General features: G+C 41.9%; 1 protein-coding gene across 6 annotated transcripts in view; it reads left to right on the top strand.

Moving 5' to 3' along the window:
- Window positions 1–19,195, top strand: part of ralgps1 (Ral GEF with PH domain and SH3 binding motif 1) — a 762,687-nt gene that overhangs the window by 186,577 nt on the left and 556,915 nt on the right. For all 6 annotated transcript variants that reach the window (XM_087998399.1, XM_087998397.1, XM_043720239.2 and 3 more), the window contains one exon: window positions 18,389–18,472. In XM_087998399.1, the coding sequence (XP_087854525.1) occupies window positions 18,389–18,472 (84 nt within the window). The remainder of the gene's footprint in view (window positions 1–18,388; window positions 18,473–19,195) is intronic.

Below are 19,195 nucleotides of genomic sequence, written 5' to 3'. Positions count from 1 at the left end.
TCTGACTCTTCAAGATTCGGTATACTTCCATGAATTTGTGCTGTATACTGATAAATCCTTCATGTTTTGTACAGGTCGTTCTGTTAGAATGCATAGAGTCATAGAGATATACAGCATGGAAACAGACCCTTCGATCCAACCTGTCCATGCTGACCAGATATCCCAATGTAATCTAGTCCCACCTGTCCGCACCGGGCCCATATCCCTCCAAACCCTTCCTATTCATATACCCATCCAAATGTCTCTTAAAGGTTGTAATTGTACCACCCTCCACCACTTCCTCTGGCAGCTCATTTCATACACGTACCATCCTCTGTGTGAAAAAGTTGCCCGTAGGTCTCTTTTATATCTTTCCCCTCTCACCCTAAGCCTATGCCCTCTTGTTCTGGACACCCCGACCCCAGGGACAAGACTTTGCCTATTTACCCTATCCATGCCCCTCATAATTTTGTAAACCTCTATAAGGTGGGACAATGGGCTGAGAAGTGGCAGATGGAGTTTAATTCAGATAAATGAGGGATGCAGCATTTTGGGATAGCAAATCTTAGCAGGACTTATACACTTAATGGTAAGGTCCGAGGGAGTGTTACTGAACAAAGACCTTGGAGTGCAGGTTCATAGCTCCTTGAAAGTGGCACAGTGGTTAGCACTGCTGCCTCACAGCACCAGAGACCCAGGTTCAATTCCCGCCTCAGGCGACTGACTGTGTGGAGTTTGCACGTTCTCCCCGTGTCTGCGTGGGTTTCCTCCGGGTGCTCCGGTTTCCTCCCATAGTCCAAAGATGTGCAGGTCAGGTGAATTGGCCATGCTAAATTGCCCGTAGTGTTAGGTAAGGGATAAATGTAGGGGTATGGGTGGGTTGCGCTTTGGCGGGTCGGTGTGGACTTGTTGGGCCGAAGGGCTTGTTTCCACACTGTAATGTAATCTAAAAATCTAAAAAAAATGTAATCTAAAAAAGGTCACCCCTCAGCCTCCGAAGCTCCAGGGAAGACATCCCCAGCCTGTTCAGCCTCTCCCTGTAGCTCAAATCCTCCAACACTGGCAACATCCTTGTAAATCTTTTCTGAACCCTTTCAAGTTTCACAACATCTTTCCGATAGGAAGGAGACTAGAATTGCATGCAAGATTCCAACAGTGGCCTAACCAATGTCCTGTACAGCCGCAACATAACCTCCCAACTCCTGTACTCAATACTCTGACCAGTAAAGGAAAGCATACCAAACGCCTTCTTCACTATCCTATCTACCTGCGACTCCACTTTCAAGGAGCTATGAACCTGCACTCCAAGGTCTTTGTTCAGTAACACTCCCTCGGACCTTACCATTAAGTGTATAAGTCCTGCTAAGATTTGCTATCCCAAAATGCTGCACCTCTCATTTATCTGAATTAAACTCCATCTGCCACTTCTCAGCCCATTGTCCCATCTGGTCCAGATCCTGTTGTAATCTGAGGTAACCCTCTTCGCTGTCCATTACACCTCCAATTTTGGTGTCATCTGCAAACTTACTAACTGTACCTCTTATGCTCGCATCCAAATCATCTATATAAATGACAAAAAGTAGAGGACCCAGCAACAATCCTTGTGGCGCTCCACTGGTCACAGGCCTCCAGTCTGAATAGCAACCCTCCACCACCGCCCTCTGACTTCTATCTTTGAGCCAGTTCTGTATCCAAATGGCTAGTTCTCCCCGTATTCCATGAGATCTAACCTTGCTAATCAAACGCCTTACTGAAGTCCATATAGATCACATCTACTGCTCTGCCCTTATCAATCCTCTTTGTTACTTCCTCAAAAAACTCAATCAAGTTTGTGAGACATGATTTCCCATGCACAAAGCCATGTTGACTATCCCTAATCAGTCCTTGCCTTTCTAAATACACACACATCCTGTCCCTCAGGATTCCCTCCAACAACTTGCCCACCACCGAGGTCAGGCTCACTGATCTATAGTTCCCTGGCTTGTCCTTACGACCCTTCTTAAACAGTGGCACCATGTTAGCTAACTTCTGGCACCTCACCTGTGACTATCGATGATACAAATATCTCAGCAAGAGGCACAGCAATCACTTCTCTAGCTTCCCACAGAATCCTAGGGTACACCTGATCAGGTCCTGGGGATTTATCCACCTTTACCCATTTCAAGACATCCAGCACTTCCTCCTCTGTAATATGGACATTTTGCAAGATGTCACCATCTATTTCCCTACAGTCTATATATTGCATATCCTTTTCCACAGTAAATACTGATGCAAATTACTCATTTAGTATCTCCCCCATTTTCTGCAGCTCCACGTAAAGGCCGCCTTGCTGATCTTTGAAGTGCCCTATTCTCTCTCGAGTTACCCTTTTGTCCTTTAATATATTTGTAAAAACCCTTTGGATTCTCCTTAATTCTATTTGCCAAAGCTATCTCATGTCCCCATTTTGCCCTCCTGATTTCCCTCTTAAGGATACTCCTACTTCCTTTATACTCTACTAAGGATTCACTCGATCTATCCTGTCTATACCTGACATATGCTTCCTTCGTTTTCTTAATCAAACCCTCAATTTCTTTAGTCATCCAGCATTCCCTATACCTACCAGCCTTCCCTTTCACCCTGTCAGGAATATACTTTTTCTGGATTCTCGTTATCTCATTTCTGAAGGCTTCCCATTTTCTAGCCGCCCCTTTACCTGCGAACATCTGCCCCCCCCCCATCAGCTTTCGAAAGTTCTTGCCTAATACTGTCAAAATTGGCCTTTCTCCAATTTAGAACTTCAGCTTTTAGATCTGGTCTATCCTTTTCCATCATTATTTTAAATCTAATAGAATTATGGTTGCTGGCCCCAAAGTGCTCTCCCACTGACACCTCAGTCACCTGTCCTGCATTATTTCCCAAGAGAAGGTCAAGTTTTGCACCTTCCACATAGATCCACATACTGAATCAGAAAATTATCTTGTACACACTTCACAAATTCCTCCCCATCTAAACCCTTAACAGTATGGCAGTCCCAGTGTATGTTTGGGAAGTTAAAATCCCCTACCATAACCACCCTATTTGTTTCATCAACGCAAATTTGCTGTAACACGATTGACAAATTGGGGACACTGTTTCCACAGTGCAAAGTTTTAAAACGTGTGTTGGCTGTTACGTGATTACAGCGCCAACACTTTAACCGCTGTTCCTAAGGAGCGATTTTTCTATAATGTGGGGCTGCACAAGAACTCAACCATCGTGTTACAGAAGAACTGACTGTATCGAGAATGAAACATAGTTTCCTCAATGGTTCTGATTAAAGCACAATGTCCGCAGGCTGGTATTCCAATCCCTTTGATATAAAGTCAAGGTTTCCTCAGCCTTTCTGATTACTACTTTTCTCATGTTCACATGGTGCACTGCCTTGCAGAAACTGCTGTAGGGCTTAGGTGCCCAAAGAGGTGGGTTTTATTGGTTGGGGTCTAGCTGCTGCTTGAGCTCCAGGAAATTGAGGTCACCTTACCTCTGGGCTCCTCCATCCACACGTTACCCTGACTGGAATTACTGTTACTCCTGAACTCCTGGTTGATTTAACCTACGTGAGGAAGTGTTCACGTGACTCCCTGATGAAGACCTGGTCTTAGGCAGAGATTCCAACTGTATCCCTGCGCGACAAACAAGTCTCCATAACCATGACCATTTCTATCTCGGGCTATGACAGGAAGTAAGGAAACTCTTGGGGATTAGCCAGAATTTCACAAAGTTTATTGGATTCAGGAGTTGCACTGTGGAGTTGGAAAATCAGGAGCGAGGTATCAGCTGTTGACAAACGTATCAGTTTAACATCATTCATGGGGAAATTACTTGAATCTATCAGAGACATGAATCCCTTCTTGGGTAAAACTGAGACTTCTGCATGTAGGTGTTGTTAGGGTGAGAGGCAAGTTCTCATGCTGAGGCCCAAAGAGATGGTATGTCTTCCTCATTTTCAGGATCTTAAATCCATTATGATCCCCACCTGGACTTATAGATTAGTTTAAGTTCCCCTAGCTGCACCTAACTTCCTTTGTTCAATCTGTGATAGCTTTTGTCTGCATAACTGATCTGATCTGTTAGACAATTAACCCCCTCGTGTTGCTTTGTACCCCAAACACTCATTGTTGCTCATGTCAAATAGTGCCCATCATTTCCAAAAGAGACTCTGAGTGATATGGAGTTACAGAGCACCATTACTAATTGTCCTCCCTAGAAATACAGAGATGGGAGTAATCCATTAAGCCTCCTTAATCTCTGCTGCCATGTACTGAGATCATGTCTGATCTGTTTCCAAATGCCTTACACCCGTTTTGGCTCCGTATCCCGACGTACACTTCGTTTGCAGCTATTGACCTCATTAATTGAGCTGGTATCTACTGCTTTTTGTGGGAAGGAATTCCACACTTATGCCATCCTTTATACAAAGAAATGTTTCCTAATTTCTTTCCTGTATGGTTTGGCTCTGATCCTTATGGTATATCCGCAACAGAACTTCCAAATTACAAGGATAATGACCAGATTTTCTCATTTAGTTATGTAAATTTGATTGGAAAATGTCATTTTAGTTTTATAATACAGACAGTTTTATTCAAACCCAATGAATAACAGATGTTTCGGAAAGATGTAATTTTGCTTGCTCGCAGAGTAGTAGCTAGCCCAGGAGAGATCCAGAGAAAAAAATATTACACACAATCTTCACTGTCTAAGTGAAAAATTACCTGTAAAATTGTTTTAAGTAGAATTTCCTTGGACTGTTTACGATTGAATGAATGATTCGGGTTAGCCATATGCTTGCCGTTATTGGAAGATCAAACAAGCAGGCAAATTTAATTTAATATCATTAGAATTTAAATTACATGGTATGGATCAGCCCTTATCAATTGTAATGGTTTCTGACTCTTTTTTTCACTAGAACCAAAGCAGCCAGATGCTGGAATAGTCAGCTAACTTTTCCAATTCTCTGTGGATCAGAGGATTCAGGGCTCTGAGTTTATGAACATTCCAAAGTGCACACATCAATGTTGGATAATGTACAGATACGTTGGTTGACTTTTATGTCTGCATAAAATATCAAAAAAATCTGTTTCCAGTCTAACTGTTCAGATATTATACAATTTTTTCATTCAGGATAAAGTACCTAGCCAATAATAATCTGGGTTTTACTGCAATGTTGTTTCTTACTTTAGAATGTGTTGCTGTTGTGCAAATATCACCAATGAATCATTTATCTACACAGAAACATCCAATAAAATTAATTACATGCAAAGTAATAAATGTCATCAAGCTATCACAATGCAACAACGTGGCTGGCAGTTTGAGACAGCTTTATAAACTGCATGAACTACGTCTGATAAGTTTCAGCAGTCATTTGAACTATCCAAAAGATTACTCTGTCTCTCCTGAGACTGCAGTCAATCTCCAAAGGACAGTTTGGATAATCTGCTTCAAGACATCTGCCAGTAACCCTAGAATGGCATAGGCATTTGCAAAGTTGAGTGCAGCAAGTTAAACTTGAGTCATAACTAAATAATCATTAGTCCTATCCACTCACCTTCTGTTTTACAAAGGTAAGCCTCCAGCTTAATTGCAAACGTACTCATTTCATCATTGAGAAATTCTTCTGTTCTGTAGTTTGTCCAGAGAGTACTTTGATTTGCCCATACAACAAAAGCTTTCGCTGATTTTCGGAACAGTCAATGATATTCATTACATGCAAAAACCCTTCTCTCTTCTCACTTGTAGTTCAATTCACAGATTTCTTAGATATTGTTTCGCATTTGTGAACAATTTACAAGACGTTGTTTAAGCTTAGTATATTTGAACAATATGGCAAATGTTTCAAAGAAACCATGCAGTCATGAAGCATAAAATTCTCCCTGTCTCTTTAATATCACCAGCACGTACCACGATTGATAAAAATCAAATTTCCTATTTCATGATCCTTTCTTCCCCCAAAGTTAACTCTTTGCACATTTTGGAGAAAGGACTGCAGATGCTGAAGATCAGAGCTGAAAAATGTGTTGCTGGAAAAGCGCAGCAGGTCAGGCAGCATCCAAGGAGCAGGAGAATCAACGTTTTGGGCATAAGCTCTTCTTCAGGAAAGAAGGGCTTATGCCCAAAACGTCGATTCTCCTGCTCCTTGGATGCTGCCGGACCTGCTGCGCTTTTCCAGCAACACATTTTTCAGCTCTCAATAGTGAAAGCACTCAGCTTCAAATTACAGGGTTTAAACTCTGCAATTAACCTCCAATTCATCATTTGCAGAGGCTTGAATATTATGGTTTGGGCAAATGAACATCTGTTTAAAATAGCAAGGGTTGGGGGCTCAAATGTGGGAATAGTTCGGAGTTATTTACAGAATGCCATATTTTCTTCATATAAGTGTATAGAAAACAAATGTCTTATAGCTATAATCTACGGTCTGGTGAAATTTAAGTTTAACTGTATCATGTAGAATGGGAAATCCAATTAAATCAATTTAAATCCAAAGGAAAAAAATGTAACAGAATTCTAAGCAGTATTAAATCAGAGCCAATGAGTCATTAGATTAAGGCAAAATAAATTTAAGTAGTTCTAATTCCACTAAAGGGTCAAATCTGGTTTGGGCATCTGTTCCTACTTGGAAAATAATGAAACAGAATATCATGAGCAAATTTGAGTATCTAAATTGAAATAATCTAATCAATATCAGTCAACCTGGTTTAGAACGGAAAACTCCCACAGGTTGAAACTCCCCAAGGTCTTTGAGGAAGTAACATGCCTAGTGGAAAGTTGTAATCCATATATACTGTACTTAGATTGAGAAAAAATATCTTTGACAGAGTTCCCTATGAAAGGTGTATTGAAGTTGAATGTGGTGAGAGTTTGAACTAAATCTGGCTGTGAAGGAGCTTGTCAGGGGAATTAGTTTAAGGTTTGGTTACTGACTGGAGTGTTACAGACATGGATGACAGGGTTCTCATGTTCCTAATCTAGGTAGGTTACATTACTGGGCAACCACAAAAAGATATTTTATGCAGTCACATCAATGACCTACCTCACCTTCTCGACATTAACACACTCATTGCCTTTCGTGCCTTACACCTCAATGCAGAGAGCAAGACACAGTAAATGGAATGACTGGAATCCTACTTTCCCTGTAAACTGGAGCTAGTTGATGTTTGCAGACCTGCCAAAAAAAATCAAAGCAGTCTGATCTAACTTCAGACTATTTCTGATTTAGCAAACAGATCAAATGGAAGCGCATGTACAGAAAACATATTGTGTATTGATTGTTTTGTGGTTGAATTGCTGCATTTTGAGGGAAGTGTAAATATGTGGTTTGTTAAGCTGCTTTTTTTTTTAAACTGTGATGAGGTGGAATGGTTTTCATATAATTTCCTTAGCAGTTTTCTCACCAGTTTCTCTTTCTAAAACTTGTTCTAGAATCATGTATACATTACCCTGGTTACATAATGTTAATCGAAGCAGCAACTCTAATCACAGACCACCTGAAATCACAATTTTCTGACAAAATTTTGCAAATAGTTTGGAATTGATGCAGGAGCTTGATTCTATGAGTCACGATTTTTTTTTCTGTTGTAATCGTAGACAAGTCTGAATACCTGATATAAAGTTGAATAGTACTATTGACTTGCTGATGGCAAGTGCAATTCAAACAAATCATTCTCTCCTTACTCTCTCCCCTTCAATGCAGAATGTTTTTGGTTTTCTTTCTGCTTTCTTTCCTCGTCTGCCCCTGGACCATTTGTAGCTCTTGCCTCAAATCACTGACTTGGTGTCTATATCGGTGGTACTGTTTAGTTTCTTTTGTCATATATAACCAGATATTCAGAGTATGATTGATTTTGCTGTCAGGCAACAATGTATATTTGCTTGTTGCATTAAGTTGGACTGTTGGCAATGCCATTTAAAAAAATTGCAATACAACTTCACCACAGATGAATACCACTGCTGAAGTAAAATATCAGGAAGCCCATTAGATGTGGACCAATCCAATTTATTTTAGCAATACTGGATTTGACTAACATTATAAACAGAAATCCAATAGACCACCAATATATTCTTGGACAAGGTTTATGATTACCATTGGACCGAAAGCAATAGATTTATAGTGCTACTATCTTTTTAACATTTCTCACAATTTCTGAGAAGTGTGTTTTGGCAATCAGTTCTGAAGCATTGCAAATGATTTTCTGACATTACCATTGGCTCAACGTGCGGACTGAACCACTTCAGTTATTTTATTGCTGCAGCTCTCTGAACAAGAGCAAAAATGCCACAACTGCAATATTAGGGTGAAGATTATTTATGTTTCTAGCAGCAGGAGCGGTGTCGCAGTTGCTATAAATATCTAGATGCAAGTGTCACCATGAGACTGTCTCGCCAGGATTATTTCATTGGTGTGAAATAGCAATGCTAAGTCAGCTCGGCAAAAACAAAATTCAGTTTTAAAAATCCAGACCTCAGCAGAAAACCTTTCGTTCAATGTAGGATTTACTGCATGTTCTAGGTTGAGAGCAGTGCATGGAAGATCACATTTATTGGTATGCTTTGCATGCTCTGAGAAGGTGGCAATGGATTCGTCCCTGCAGTGATAAAATTCCAATGACTGCTACAGGGAATTCCAGTTTTTTGAAACAGCAATGAAGTACAGTGAATGATGTGTTGTTAATGTCAAACAGCTGCCACAACAGGCATATATAATCAATCATATGTGTGTTTCCTGTGACTTAAGAAACTTCAATGGGTTTTTTGCAAGAACTTATTTCCTACTATAAATGCATTGTTCTTTAAACTGCGTCACTTTTGGTTCTCAACTGGCTTTCAGTACATCAGATTTGAGACTCCTTTTGGCAATGTCAACATTGTGCTTAGATACCAGGACACCTGATAAGAAGAATCAGCAACTATCTGTGAACCTATGCATGACCCATATTTTAGGTTCAAATCCAGTGGATTGTTTTCATATATGTTTTGGTGCTCGCAGTATGCTCCAACTCGACATCTGTTTACAAGAATCGTTTTGTGGTTTGTTTCGTCTTCTGTTACTAAGTTAATTAATTTCTCTATTCTCTGCTTGAAACAGTTCCACTGTTTGTCCTCCTTAAAGCAAGGTGCATGCAATGTCCAGTATGGCCTGTGCATGCCATGGTCATTGATTGTTACATTAAATGGATCCATTGTCCTACTTGCACTGGGTAATATAGTGATGGCCACATCCATCACAGTCAAAGGGTGTTATATTATTCCCAACATTTTCTAGGTGTTATTGTCATTTGTAATAGAACATAGAAAAGTACAGCACAGAACAGGCCCTTTGGCCCACGATGTTGTGCCAAGATTTAATCCTAATGTCAAATATAGTAACTTAACCTACGCACCCCTCGACTCACCATGTGCATGTCCAGCAGTTGCTTAAATGTCCCCAATGACTCTGCTTCCACCACCACAGCTGGCAACGCATTCCATGCATTCACCACTCTCTGCGTAAAGAACCTACCTCTGATGTCTCCTTTATACCTTCCTCCTAATATCTTCAAACTATGACTTCTCGTACCAGTCAGTCCTGCCCTGGGGAAAAGTCTCTGGCTGTTGACTCTATGTATTCCTCTCATTATTTTGTACATCTCGATCAGGGCTCCTCTCCTCCTCCTTCGTTCCAGAGAGAAAAATCCGAGCTTATTCAATCTTTCTTCATAAAGCAAGCCCTCCTGTCCAGGCAGCATCCTGGTAAATCTTCTTTGCACCCTCTCCAAAGCCTCTGTATCTTTCCTATAGTAGGGCGACCAGAACTAGACACAATATTCCAAGTGTGGTATCACAAGGGACTTGTAGAGCTGCAGCAAAACCTCGCAGCTCTTAAACTCGATCCCCCTGTTAATGAAAGCCAAAACACCGCATGCTTTCTTAACAATCCTATCCACTTGGGTGGCAACTTTGAGGGATCTATGTACTTGCACACCCAGGTCCCTCTGTCCCTCCACACTACCAAGAATCCTGTCCTTAATCCTATATTCAGCATACGAGTTCAACCTTCCAAAATGCATCACTTCAAATTTATCCAGGTTGAACTCCATCTGCCATTTCTCAGCCCAGCTCTGCATCTTGTCTATGTCGCGCTGCAGCCTGTAGTAGCCCTCTATAGTATCGACGATACCTCCAACCTTAGTGTCATCTGCAAATTTACTAACCCACCCCTCAACCTCCTCATCCAAGTCATTTATAAAAATTACAAAGAGCAGAGGCCCAAGAACAGAGCCCTGTGGGACCCCACTCAACACTGACCTCCAGGCAGAATACTTTCCATCTACAACCACTCTCTTCTACTTTCCATCTACAACCTTCTGTCAGCCAGCCATTTCTGAATCCCAGATATGGAGGGGAGACCTCAAATCACCTCCCCCCTCAAAAACAAATCTGTGGAATCTTCCTGGTGGTGCAGAGGTAGGTTTGAAGACAGGACCAGGAGGATATTGGGGTCAGTAGCCCAATGTGTTGCCTTTTCTTGACCCTCCCGGTGGTGGATCACCGACAGTAAAGCTTGTCCATTCAGCAGCAAGGGATTTGCAATTTGCAGGATTGAGCACCAACTTGTGGGCAGATTGGCGATATCACTGGGATATTCCTGAGGCAGTTAGGTCACGTGCTGAGGGTGAAACCCCAGAGGTGGTTTGCTGATGGGCTGCTTAATAGGGGAGGGGGATGGTGCTAAAGTCAACAAACCACTGCCTTGCTGGCAGGCCACACTCTGAAGGAGTTCCCTTCCATGGGGGCTAGCCTGGAAACCATGGCAACAGCGCATTTTTTTTAAACATTGAGACCGATTTCGAATTGTGCTTGAAGATGTAGGTACCCTCTAGATCACCTCCATTTGCTGCTGGGGAGCTGCTGTCCTCCCAAGACTCTAGAGCCCCTTTTGGTTTTTCTCCTAACGTGGAGATTGCTTTATGGGAAGATCTCTTAAGCGAACATCTGGGAACAGAGTGTGGGATAGGACCTTATAATTTCCCGGGTCCTGAATATCTCCACGGTTCATATGCCGGTACCCAGAGAGGGCTGGCACAGGCAACCTACCTGAATAAGCAAGCCCTGCCTCTAACTGATAGAAGGAGCTTCACTGTTTAATTATTCAATCTACGCTGATCTATTCTAGTTACGGACTTGGGTGATCCACAGCACGTCACAGTGAACCAGTTTGAATGGTCTCAAAGGTCAACTGAATAGATCCAGTGTGGGTTCTGTAAGCTGTTAAAATAATAACAGCTGGTGGTAAACTGCAAGTGTTGGGAATTCTTTGTAATGGATATTTTGCTACTATATATTGACAAGGTTTCTGGAAAAGATTCAACTTTTGATAATTTTAGGAAGTAAGTAGCGAATAATTAAGCACCCAAGATGCAGGAGAGTTACATGTTTTTTTTTGGGGAGCAGTGCAAATTTTTTGTTTCAAGTATAATTTTTCATCGAGTATGGGTGCCATTGTTGTGGGTTTGGAGTCATATGTATGGTTGAGGATGGCAGATTTCCTCCCTTAAAGGCCACGGTTGGACTAGATGGATTTTTCCAATAATCAATCATAGTTTCATGGCCACTATTACAGAGACGAGCTTTCAGTTCCAGATATTTTTACATCAGGTGGTATGCTATTTGCATGCTGTTGGTGTGTGTGGAAAGCGTAATGAAATAGGTTAGATTTGAACAATGGGGAAACATGGCAGATGACTTTGCGCATAGTGATTTCCCACAAACAATGAATGAATGACTAGATGATATATTTTGGTGTTTAGTTGAAGAGATATCTAAGCCGGACATGGAAGGAATGTAGAGATGCGTTATTTTTGAGTGTACAAAGGGTAGTTATTGATATTATCTCAGATTTGATGGTGAAGCTGCCTGCACTCACTATAATTCCACTATGACACCGACAGCAACTTCTGCTGTCACATGTGCAGTTCCAAGTGAAACTTCAGAGCTCACTGCCTCTGCTGGTCTGCTACCACAAGGGTGCACTGTTGATGTGCTGACAGCTGGGAATCAATTGAAATCCGAGATTTGGTGTAAACTTGCATTTTTCTGCTACAAGTCTCATGGTAAAACCCCTTGAAAAGTTCACTGAGGTATAACTTGTTCATTGACTGCATAGAAAGTGATAATTACAACTGAACGATCCCCTTGACCTGACAAACTAATTCTGTAATCTCTCCATTCCATGCATCAATTTTATTTTTGTTTTGCTAATGATGTTTCAGCTGCTGGTTTCATACCACCTTTTGTCCGTCTGTTTTCTGTTAAAAAAAAATTATGAAATGTGCATAACAAAATGCATTTATTAGTTTCTGGCTTCCTATCTTTGTTAATTTTTCAGTGTGATTCTAACTGAATCTGAAGGCGTTAATACTCATGTTGCATTGGCACTACCTGTTCTGTTGATGTCATGCAAGTGGCAACCTAACAAAACTACAGAATTACATTAACCGGCACCTATGGACTAGGAGTGTGCCAATTGAACAAATATTCCAGTTAATAGCGGTCCACATAATCAATGTAAAAACACACACTAAGTCATAGAAACATATAACAGTGATGTGTAAATCCCTGCTTTGCTTCATTTATAGCATAAATCAATTAAAAATTATGTAACTTTGGCCTTAAATAAAACTTAACAACAAAGAGCCTTCTCACTTGCACCCTCCACTGACTACTCGGACATTGTAGAGATTGCAATAATACAGTAAACCTGTGGGATTTCTGGTGTATACCTTTTGCCAGTTTATCGAGAATGCTGATCCATAAGGTGCTGGTGAAAAGCAAGTTTGCTGATATAAAATTGAGAGGCATGGACAGGATGGATAGTTGGAGTCTTTTTTTTTTACCCAGAATGGAAGTTTCAGTTACTGGGGGACATAGGTTTAAAGTGAGTTGGTAAATTGGATACAAAATTGGCTCAGGCATTGAAGACAGAAGGGGGTTGTGAAGAGATGGTTTTCTGACTGAATGTCTGCGACCAGTGGTTTTCCACAAGGTTCAGTGCTGGGACCGGAGTTGTTTGAAATTTGTCTAAATGATCTGGATGAAAATGTCTGATTAGTAAGCTTGCAGATGACACAAAAGTTAGTGGAGTTATGGACACGGAGGAAGGTTGTCAAACTGAGACCTAAGAGGATGCTTCCTCTGGGCCTGAGACCTCCTGCCTTCCGACGCTGAGGAGGTGGTTTCTGCCTGAGCCAACCATTTCACTGCGGAGGTGGTGGAGGTTCCAGTGGTGCCTGCAATGCAAAAGAGGGAGAAGGCATTCCAGCCAGTGGTTAGGGATGGTGCATGATGAATGAGACTGACGGCAGAGACTGACTGAATGAAGAATGAAGAGACATGGATATCTCAACATCCCCCCCCCCCAGGGAAGTGGGGGCCAGGATTCTGTCCTCCTGGGGGCTAAGGAGATCAATGTTGAGCACCCTTCTACCCATCTAGGCCCTTCCTGCCCTGTGGTGGGTTGTCTTCCCCTGGGATGAGAGGTGGAGAGGAACAGAGTGAGCTGACAATGGGTGGCCTGGCTGTTAGTGCTGGTGCAAGAGGAGGGGAAAGCTGGTGAAATGTCCCGAGGCAGTGGGTAGACAGTGCAGAGTGCATGCAGGATGGTGTGGGAGGCTGGTGGCAGGGGCTGGTGGTGACAGCAAGTGAGGGGAGATGTTGCATTAAACAGTGAGAGTGGCAGAGCACGAGCCTGACTGGGAGCTGGGTGCAGGGTTGCAGATAGAGGAGTGTGGTACCTACACAGGTAGAGCAGAGAAGGTCATTGGCATTCTTATGGCACTGTTGGCCGTTCCTCCAACTGCAGTGACCACATTTGACCTGGATCTGGGGAGACATGGACTCCTCCATGAAGAGGATCGCCCTCCTTTGTACCACACCCTCCATTAGGACCTCCAGAGCCCTGTTGGAGAAGTGTGACACCATCCTCCCCTTCCCTGACTTGTTCAGATTCTGTCTGTCAACGAGCAGGACAGCTTTGGAATGCCAGTGCTCATTCGAGTGCACGGTGGCTTGTAATTATGGTGTTGGTGCTAGAAATTCTGGACTTTGGTCAGATACCTAGGAAGTGCAATGTAATGCACCTGGTAAAATGGGGTAAAATCTGACAGAAGGGATACTAACTGGGTAGGGTAGGTTATAAATGAGCCATGTTTGAGAGGATCTGGTGAGAAATCTTGCTGGGCTTCACAACGAGAGCCCCTCAAAATATCTCTATACATGTTGCACTTAGCTAGAAAAGTATAAAAATCAGACCAGTGTTACTCTTCTAATTTGTCAGGAACACCTTGTTTGAGACAAGAGACTCTTCTAGTTCGATCCCCTCATGGGTTGTCCTCTCCCATTTTGAATCAAAATGACTTTAGACCAGTCCAAAAAAAAAGAGCTTAGTGGCAGCTATCTACCCAACCACATGTTGGCAATGCTTGACATTCCATGTTCATATGACTTTACAGATTGATAATAAATGCTAATGAAGTATATGCCTGTGAATGAATTTAAAAAGTGTTACTAAGAAACCAAAGTATTCTAAGAAAATGATCTAGTCTCCTTAGATCAGACAGATTTAGTCCACTGCTGATTGTTGTCTCCTTCAGGAGTAAGAAATGTTGCATCATCACGTTTGTGCTGAGTTTCTGGGGCCAAGTTTGCAACTGGTTAGAATTTCTAGGTGAGCAATGAAATTGCTAATGAAATTACTAAACTGGTGGTTTAGTGTTGGTCGATGTGGTTTCCGTTGTCCAACACTGACCTGATTACAAGTCTACAAAGCCACTTTGTCTTTGTTTCTTGCCAATTCCCTCTGAATGAATAGCTGACCAAATAGCCTGAATGACTCAGTTAGGTGGCAAGGGCAGCATGGTGGCTCAGTGGCTAGCACTGCTGCCTCACAGTGCCAGGGATCTGGGTTTGCCTCCCCCTTTGCAGTTTGTACATTCTCCCTAGTATCTACATGGGTTTCCTCCAGGTGCTCCAGTTTCCTCCCACATTCCAAAGTTTAGGTGGATTGGCCATGCTAAATTGCCAACACTGTCCAAGGATGTATGTGCTAGGTGGATTAACCATGGTAAATGCAGAGTTATGGGATGGAGTGGGATGCCCTTTGGAGGGTCAGTGTGGCCTGCGTCCACACTAGGAGTTGTATGACCCACACTAGAGCCTTCCTAATGGGAATGGGTGTGAGGTACTGAGACAAATCACTTCTTGTTTAAAATCTTCAGGTAAAGTAGTTTACGTTAGTGATAATTTCTATTTTTACTTAATGTTAAGCATCATGTAAATCTAATTCGTTTGAAACTTGGACAAAAACCTAGAGACGGCCTGTTTGTTTTGTCACAAGTTGCCAGCATTTTCTCTTTTGACGTCATTTTTTTCCTCTTGTCCCATATGTTGTGTTGCCATCTTTATTTTGAAGTTTTGTCTCATTTGCAACCCAAATTGCTTTAAGGGTGTTGCAAATGGTGAGAATGTAGGACCGAGCCAGTTTTCCATTTATTACATATTGCTGATTCTTATTAAATAACTGAAACAAGAATTGAGGAAACACAGTGCAAGAAATGAACTTAAATTTGATGGCAGGCATCCAAAGCAGTACCACGATTACCTCATTAGGATTGATATGAGATGCCAAGACTTAGATGATTATGGCAAGCGGTTAGGATTCATCTTTTCTTTTCTCAGAAAAGCATAAGACACATTTGAAATAGATCCTTAGGCAAAATAACTTTTTGTAAAGAAAAAACACTGGAAAAAGTCTGCAGTTCTTTTTGCCAAATTCTTAAGCCAAAAATAATGGGTTGAATTCTACAAGCCACCCACAAGTTTGAGGTGTAAACTGTGGTGATGTGCCATTGGTCCAGCAATGCCTTCCACACTTTTATGGGAGAATGGGCTTTCTGGTGGGTTACCTATCTGAAGCCCCTAAAGTGTGCTGTAAGCACCCAGTGAAGAGCCCCACCCTGTCACTGCTGTGCTATTATATATAGCCCCAGTTAGCTCAATTGGCTGGATGACTGGTTTGTGATGCAGAGTGTGACTCCCATGATATGGGTTCAATTCCCACACCGACTGAGGTTACCATGAAGGGCTCACTTTCTCAACTTCTCGTCCCTGCCTGAGGTGTGGTGACCCTCAGGTGAAACCAATCTTCTCTCTAATGAGAGAGTAGCCCAATGAGATTGGGCTTTACCTTTCTTAAAGATATTGGAGGGCTTTTGTAACACAGTTGTAGTGTCCCTGCCTTGGGGGCCAGAAAGCCCAGCTTCAAGTTCTGTCTGATTCAGCATTATGTTAGAACAGATTGCTTCAAGCTATCTATAATAGACAGTGGGGCAAGGCCAGCACCCAACATACAGCCTGGCATCTTTACTCTTGCAGGTGGCTGGTCATTGCAAACTTTTGGGGGAGGTGAGAGCAAAGATGTTTCCTTCTTGAAGTTTTCAACACACTCTCATGCATACACTGGGTCCTGTCATCCTGGCCCCAGCAAGGTCCCTAACTCACCTTAATGTCTACAAGCATTGCTAGACTTCATCTTGTCCTATCTGCAGAACCAGAGGTGGCCATCACTCCTGGTTGGCACTGCCAGTGAGCAGAGCTGTTAATATCTGAACAGCAGCTCCAAGTCAGGACTTCCTTTTGGAGGTGGACATAAGTATCACCTCATTCTCGTTACAGGACAGAATGGCACAGCAGTCATGTCCCTACCCTTGGACCAGGACACCTGCTCCAGATGTGTATAATAACATCTCTGAACAGTTTGGAAAATAGGTTTATAAAAGAAATTAAAGGACGGATGCCCCAAAAATTCAAGAGTGGCATAACAGAGGTGGGCTCACTCCTGCTCTCATCTGATTGGACATTCTCCTCTGATGTTGAAATGTGATCAGAGAAGGAAGCCACAAAAATCAACTGACAGGCAATGATGAAAGAGTCTGTTGCCAATGTTGGAATTTGAAAGTGTCTGCTCTAGCATGGTATTCTTTGTTAGTGTAGTCAGGAGCTTTTTATATAACCACTTGTCTGTGAAAATAGACAGACTGTTGAGGAGCATTGTAAAACAATACTTTTAACTTTTTTGTTAAGGCATCTGACCCAGAAGGAATAAGCAATGGTGCAATGTAATGAAACAAAATAAACCAATCAAATTCTAATCTCAGCAGACAGGCACAGTTAAATATTCTTTTGACTGCTGAATGCCTGCTTTAATTGGACCAGTTTGTGGAGGTGAGCCGTGCTGCCAGGTCCCAGATGCACAACACATTGTTATCCATGGGATAAGCAACATCGCCCCAACTCCATATTTGAATGAGGCTTGCTTGAGCAACAACACAAGCTGTGATTTATACAACTAGAAAACCTGTCTCCCTCTGAATCATTTGCAAATGAGGACTAGCATTACCTCGAGATGAGAAATGAACAAAGGCTTGCAGTCAAGTTACTGAACCAACATTCCGTAATCTGGTGGGCAATGACCTTGTCCTCCTCAAATATCTCTATTTTGTCATTTACTTTTTCAGGATATTACAAGGAAATGTAGGAAGAGATTGTGGTAACCTCACTGGACTCGTAATCTAGAAGCCCAGGCTAATACCATGGTTGACATGGGTCTCAGTCCTACCCGGGCAGCTAGTGGTATTTAGATCAATGAACAAAACTGGAATATGAAGCTAGCCTCAGTAATGGTAATGATGGTAGTTGTTACCGATTGCTGTGAAAGCCTACTAGTTCCCTGTTATCCTTTAGGGAAAGAGATTTGCTGTCTATGTCCAGTCTGGCCTATATGTAGTCACAGCCATATCTGTTATTCTTAAATACCGCCTGACATGACTGAACAGGCCATTCAGTTCAAGGTCAGTTGGAGATGGCCTACAAATGCTGGCATCCACATTCCATGAAAGAATAATGGAAAAAAATGCCAAGCAATATGATTTAATTATCTCTCATATTATATAGCTAATCGGTTTAATTAAAGGGTTTTCCCACATGCTGATTAATGCAAGGAGAGGCAGTCTCGAGTAAATTGATTGAACATGTCTCCGCAGCTTTAAAAAAAAGACAAGTTATAAGAACATTGACATGCTTGATACCTGTAATTATCATAAATAGTAATCAATATATTGATAATAAGCCAAAAGAACATTCTGGAAATGTTACCTTTGATTTCTTGAACAAGCATGGTCTATAGTGTTTGCATGATTTGCAAATTTTTGTTTTGTCCCAGTTTAGGTAAAATTGACCAAACAATTTCACGATGGAAGTCAACACTGTAATTACAAATTAGTTGTCCTCTTGTTTTTACCTGAAATACTGATGCAATGTTTAAATCATTATCAATTCTGTTCAATTATTTAATTTCCAGGAGCTGACTAGCTGTGGATGGAATAAAAAAGACAAACATATCCTGGCACCAAATATTGTTGCCTTTACAAGACGGTTTAATCAGGTAAGTTCTGCAGAGTTGTGCATTAATTATAAAATATCAGTTCATTAGTTATAGTTTATTTGCTTTCCCTTTTTGCCTTTAGAAATCAGAGAGAATCTGGAAGAAGGTCAGACTCCTTGCTTTAAATATAAATATAAATATATTCATAGAATTCCTATTGTGTGGAAGCAGGCCATTCTGCCCATCAAGTATGCACCAACCCTATGAAAAGCATTCCAGCCAGACCCACCCCCTACCCGAGCCCTGCATTTCTCATAGCTAAACTACCTAGTTTGCACATCCCCCTGGATACAATGGGCAATTTAGCATGGCCAATCCTCAAAAGAGCTCAATGCAACTCCAATTCACAGTTTCATAGATAGCTAGAACAATACAGCACAGAACAGGCCTTTCGGCCCACGATATTGTGCCGAACATTTGTCCTAGCTTAAGCACCCATCCATGTACCTATCCAATTGCCGCTTAAAGGTCACCAATGATTCTGACTCTGCCACTCCCACAGGCAGCGTATTCCATGCCCCCACCACTCTCTGGGTAAAGAACCTACCCCTGACATCTCCCCTATACCTTCCACCCTTCACCTTAAATTTATGTCCCCTTGTAACACTCTGTTGTCCCCGGGGAAAAAGTTTCTGACTGTCTGCTCTATCTATTCCTCTAATAATCTTATAAACCTCTATCAAGTCACCCCTCATCCTTCACCGTTCCAAAGAGAAAAGGCCT

The sequence above is a fragment of the Chiloscyllium plagiosum genome, unplaced genomic scaffold (assembly GCF_037043375.1).
Source record: "Chiloscyllium plagiosum isolate Xiang-an unplaced genomic scaffold, Cpla_swu_hap1 HiC_scaffold_21, whole genome shotgun sequence".
Classification (NCBI taxonomy): Eukaryota; Metazoa; Chordata; class Chondrichthyes; order Orectolobiformes; family Hemiscylliidae; genus Chiloscyllium; species Chiloscyllium plagiosum.
This window is presented reverse-complemented; position numbering and strand designations above follow the sequence as displayed.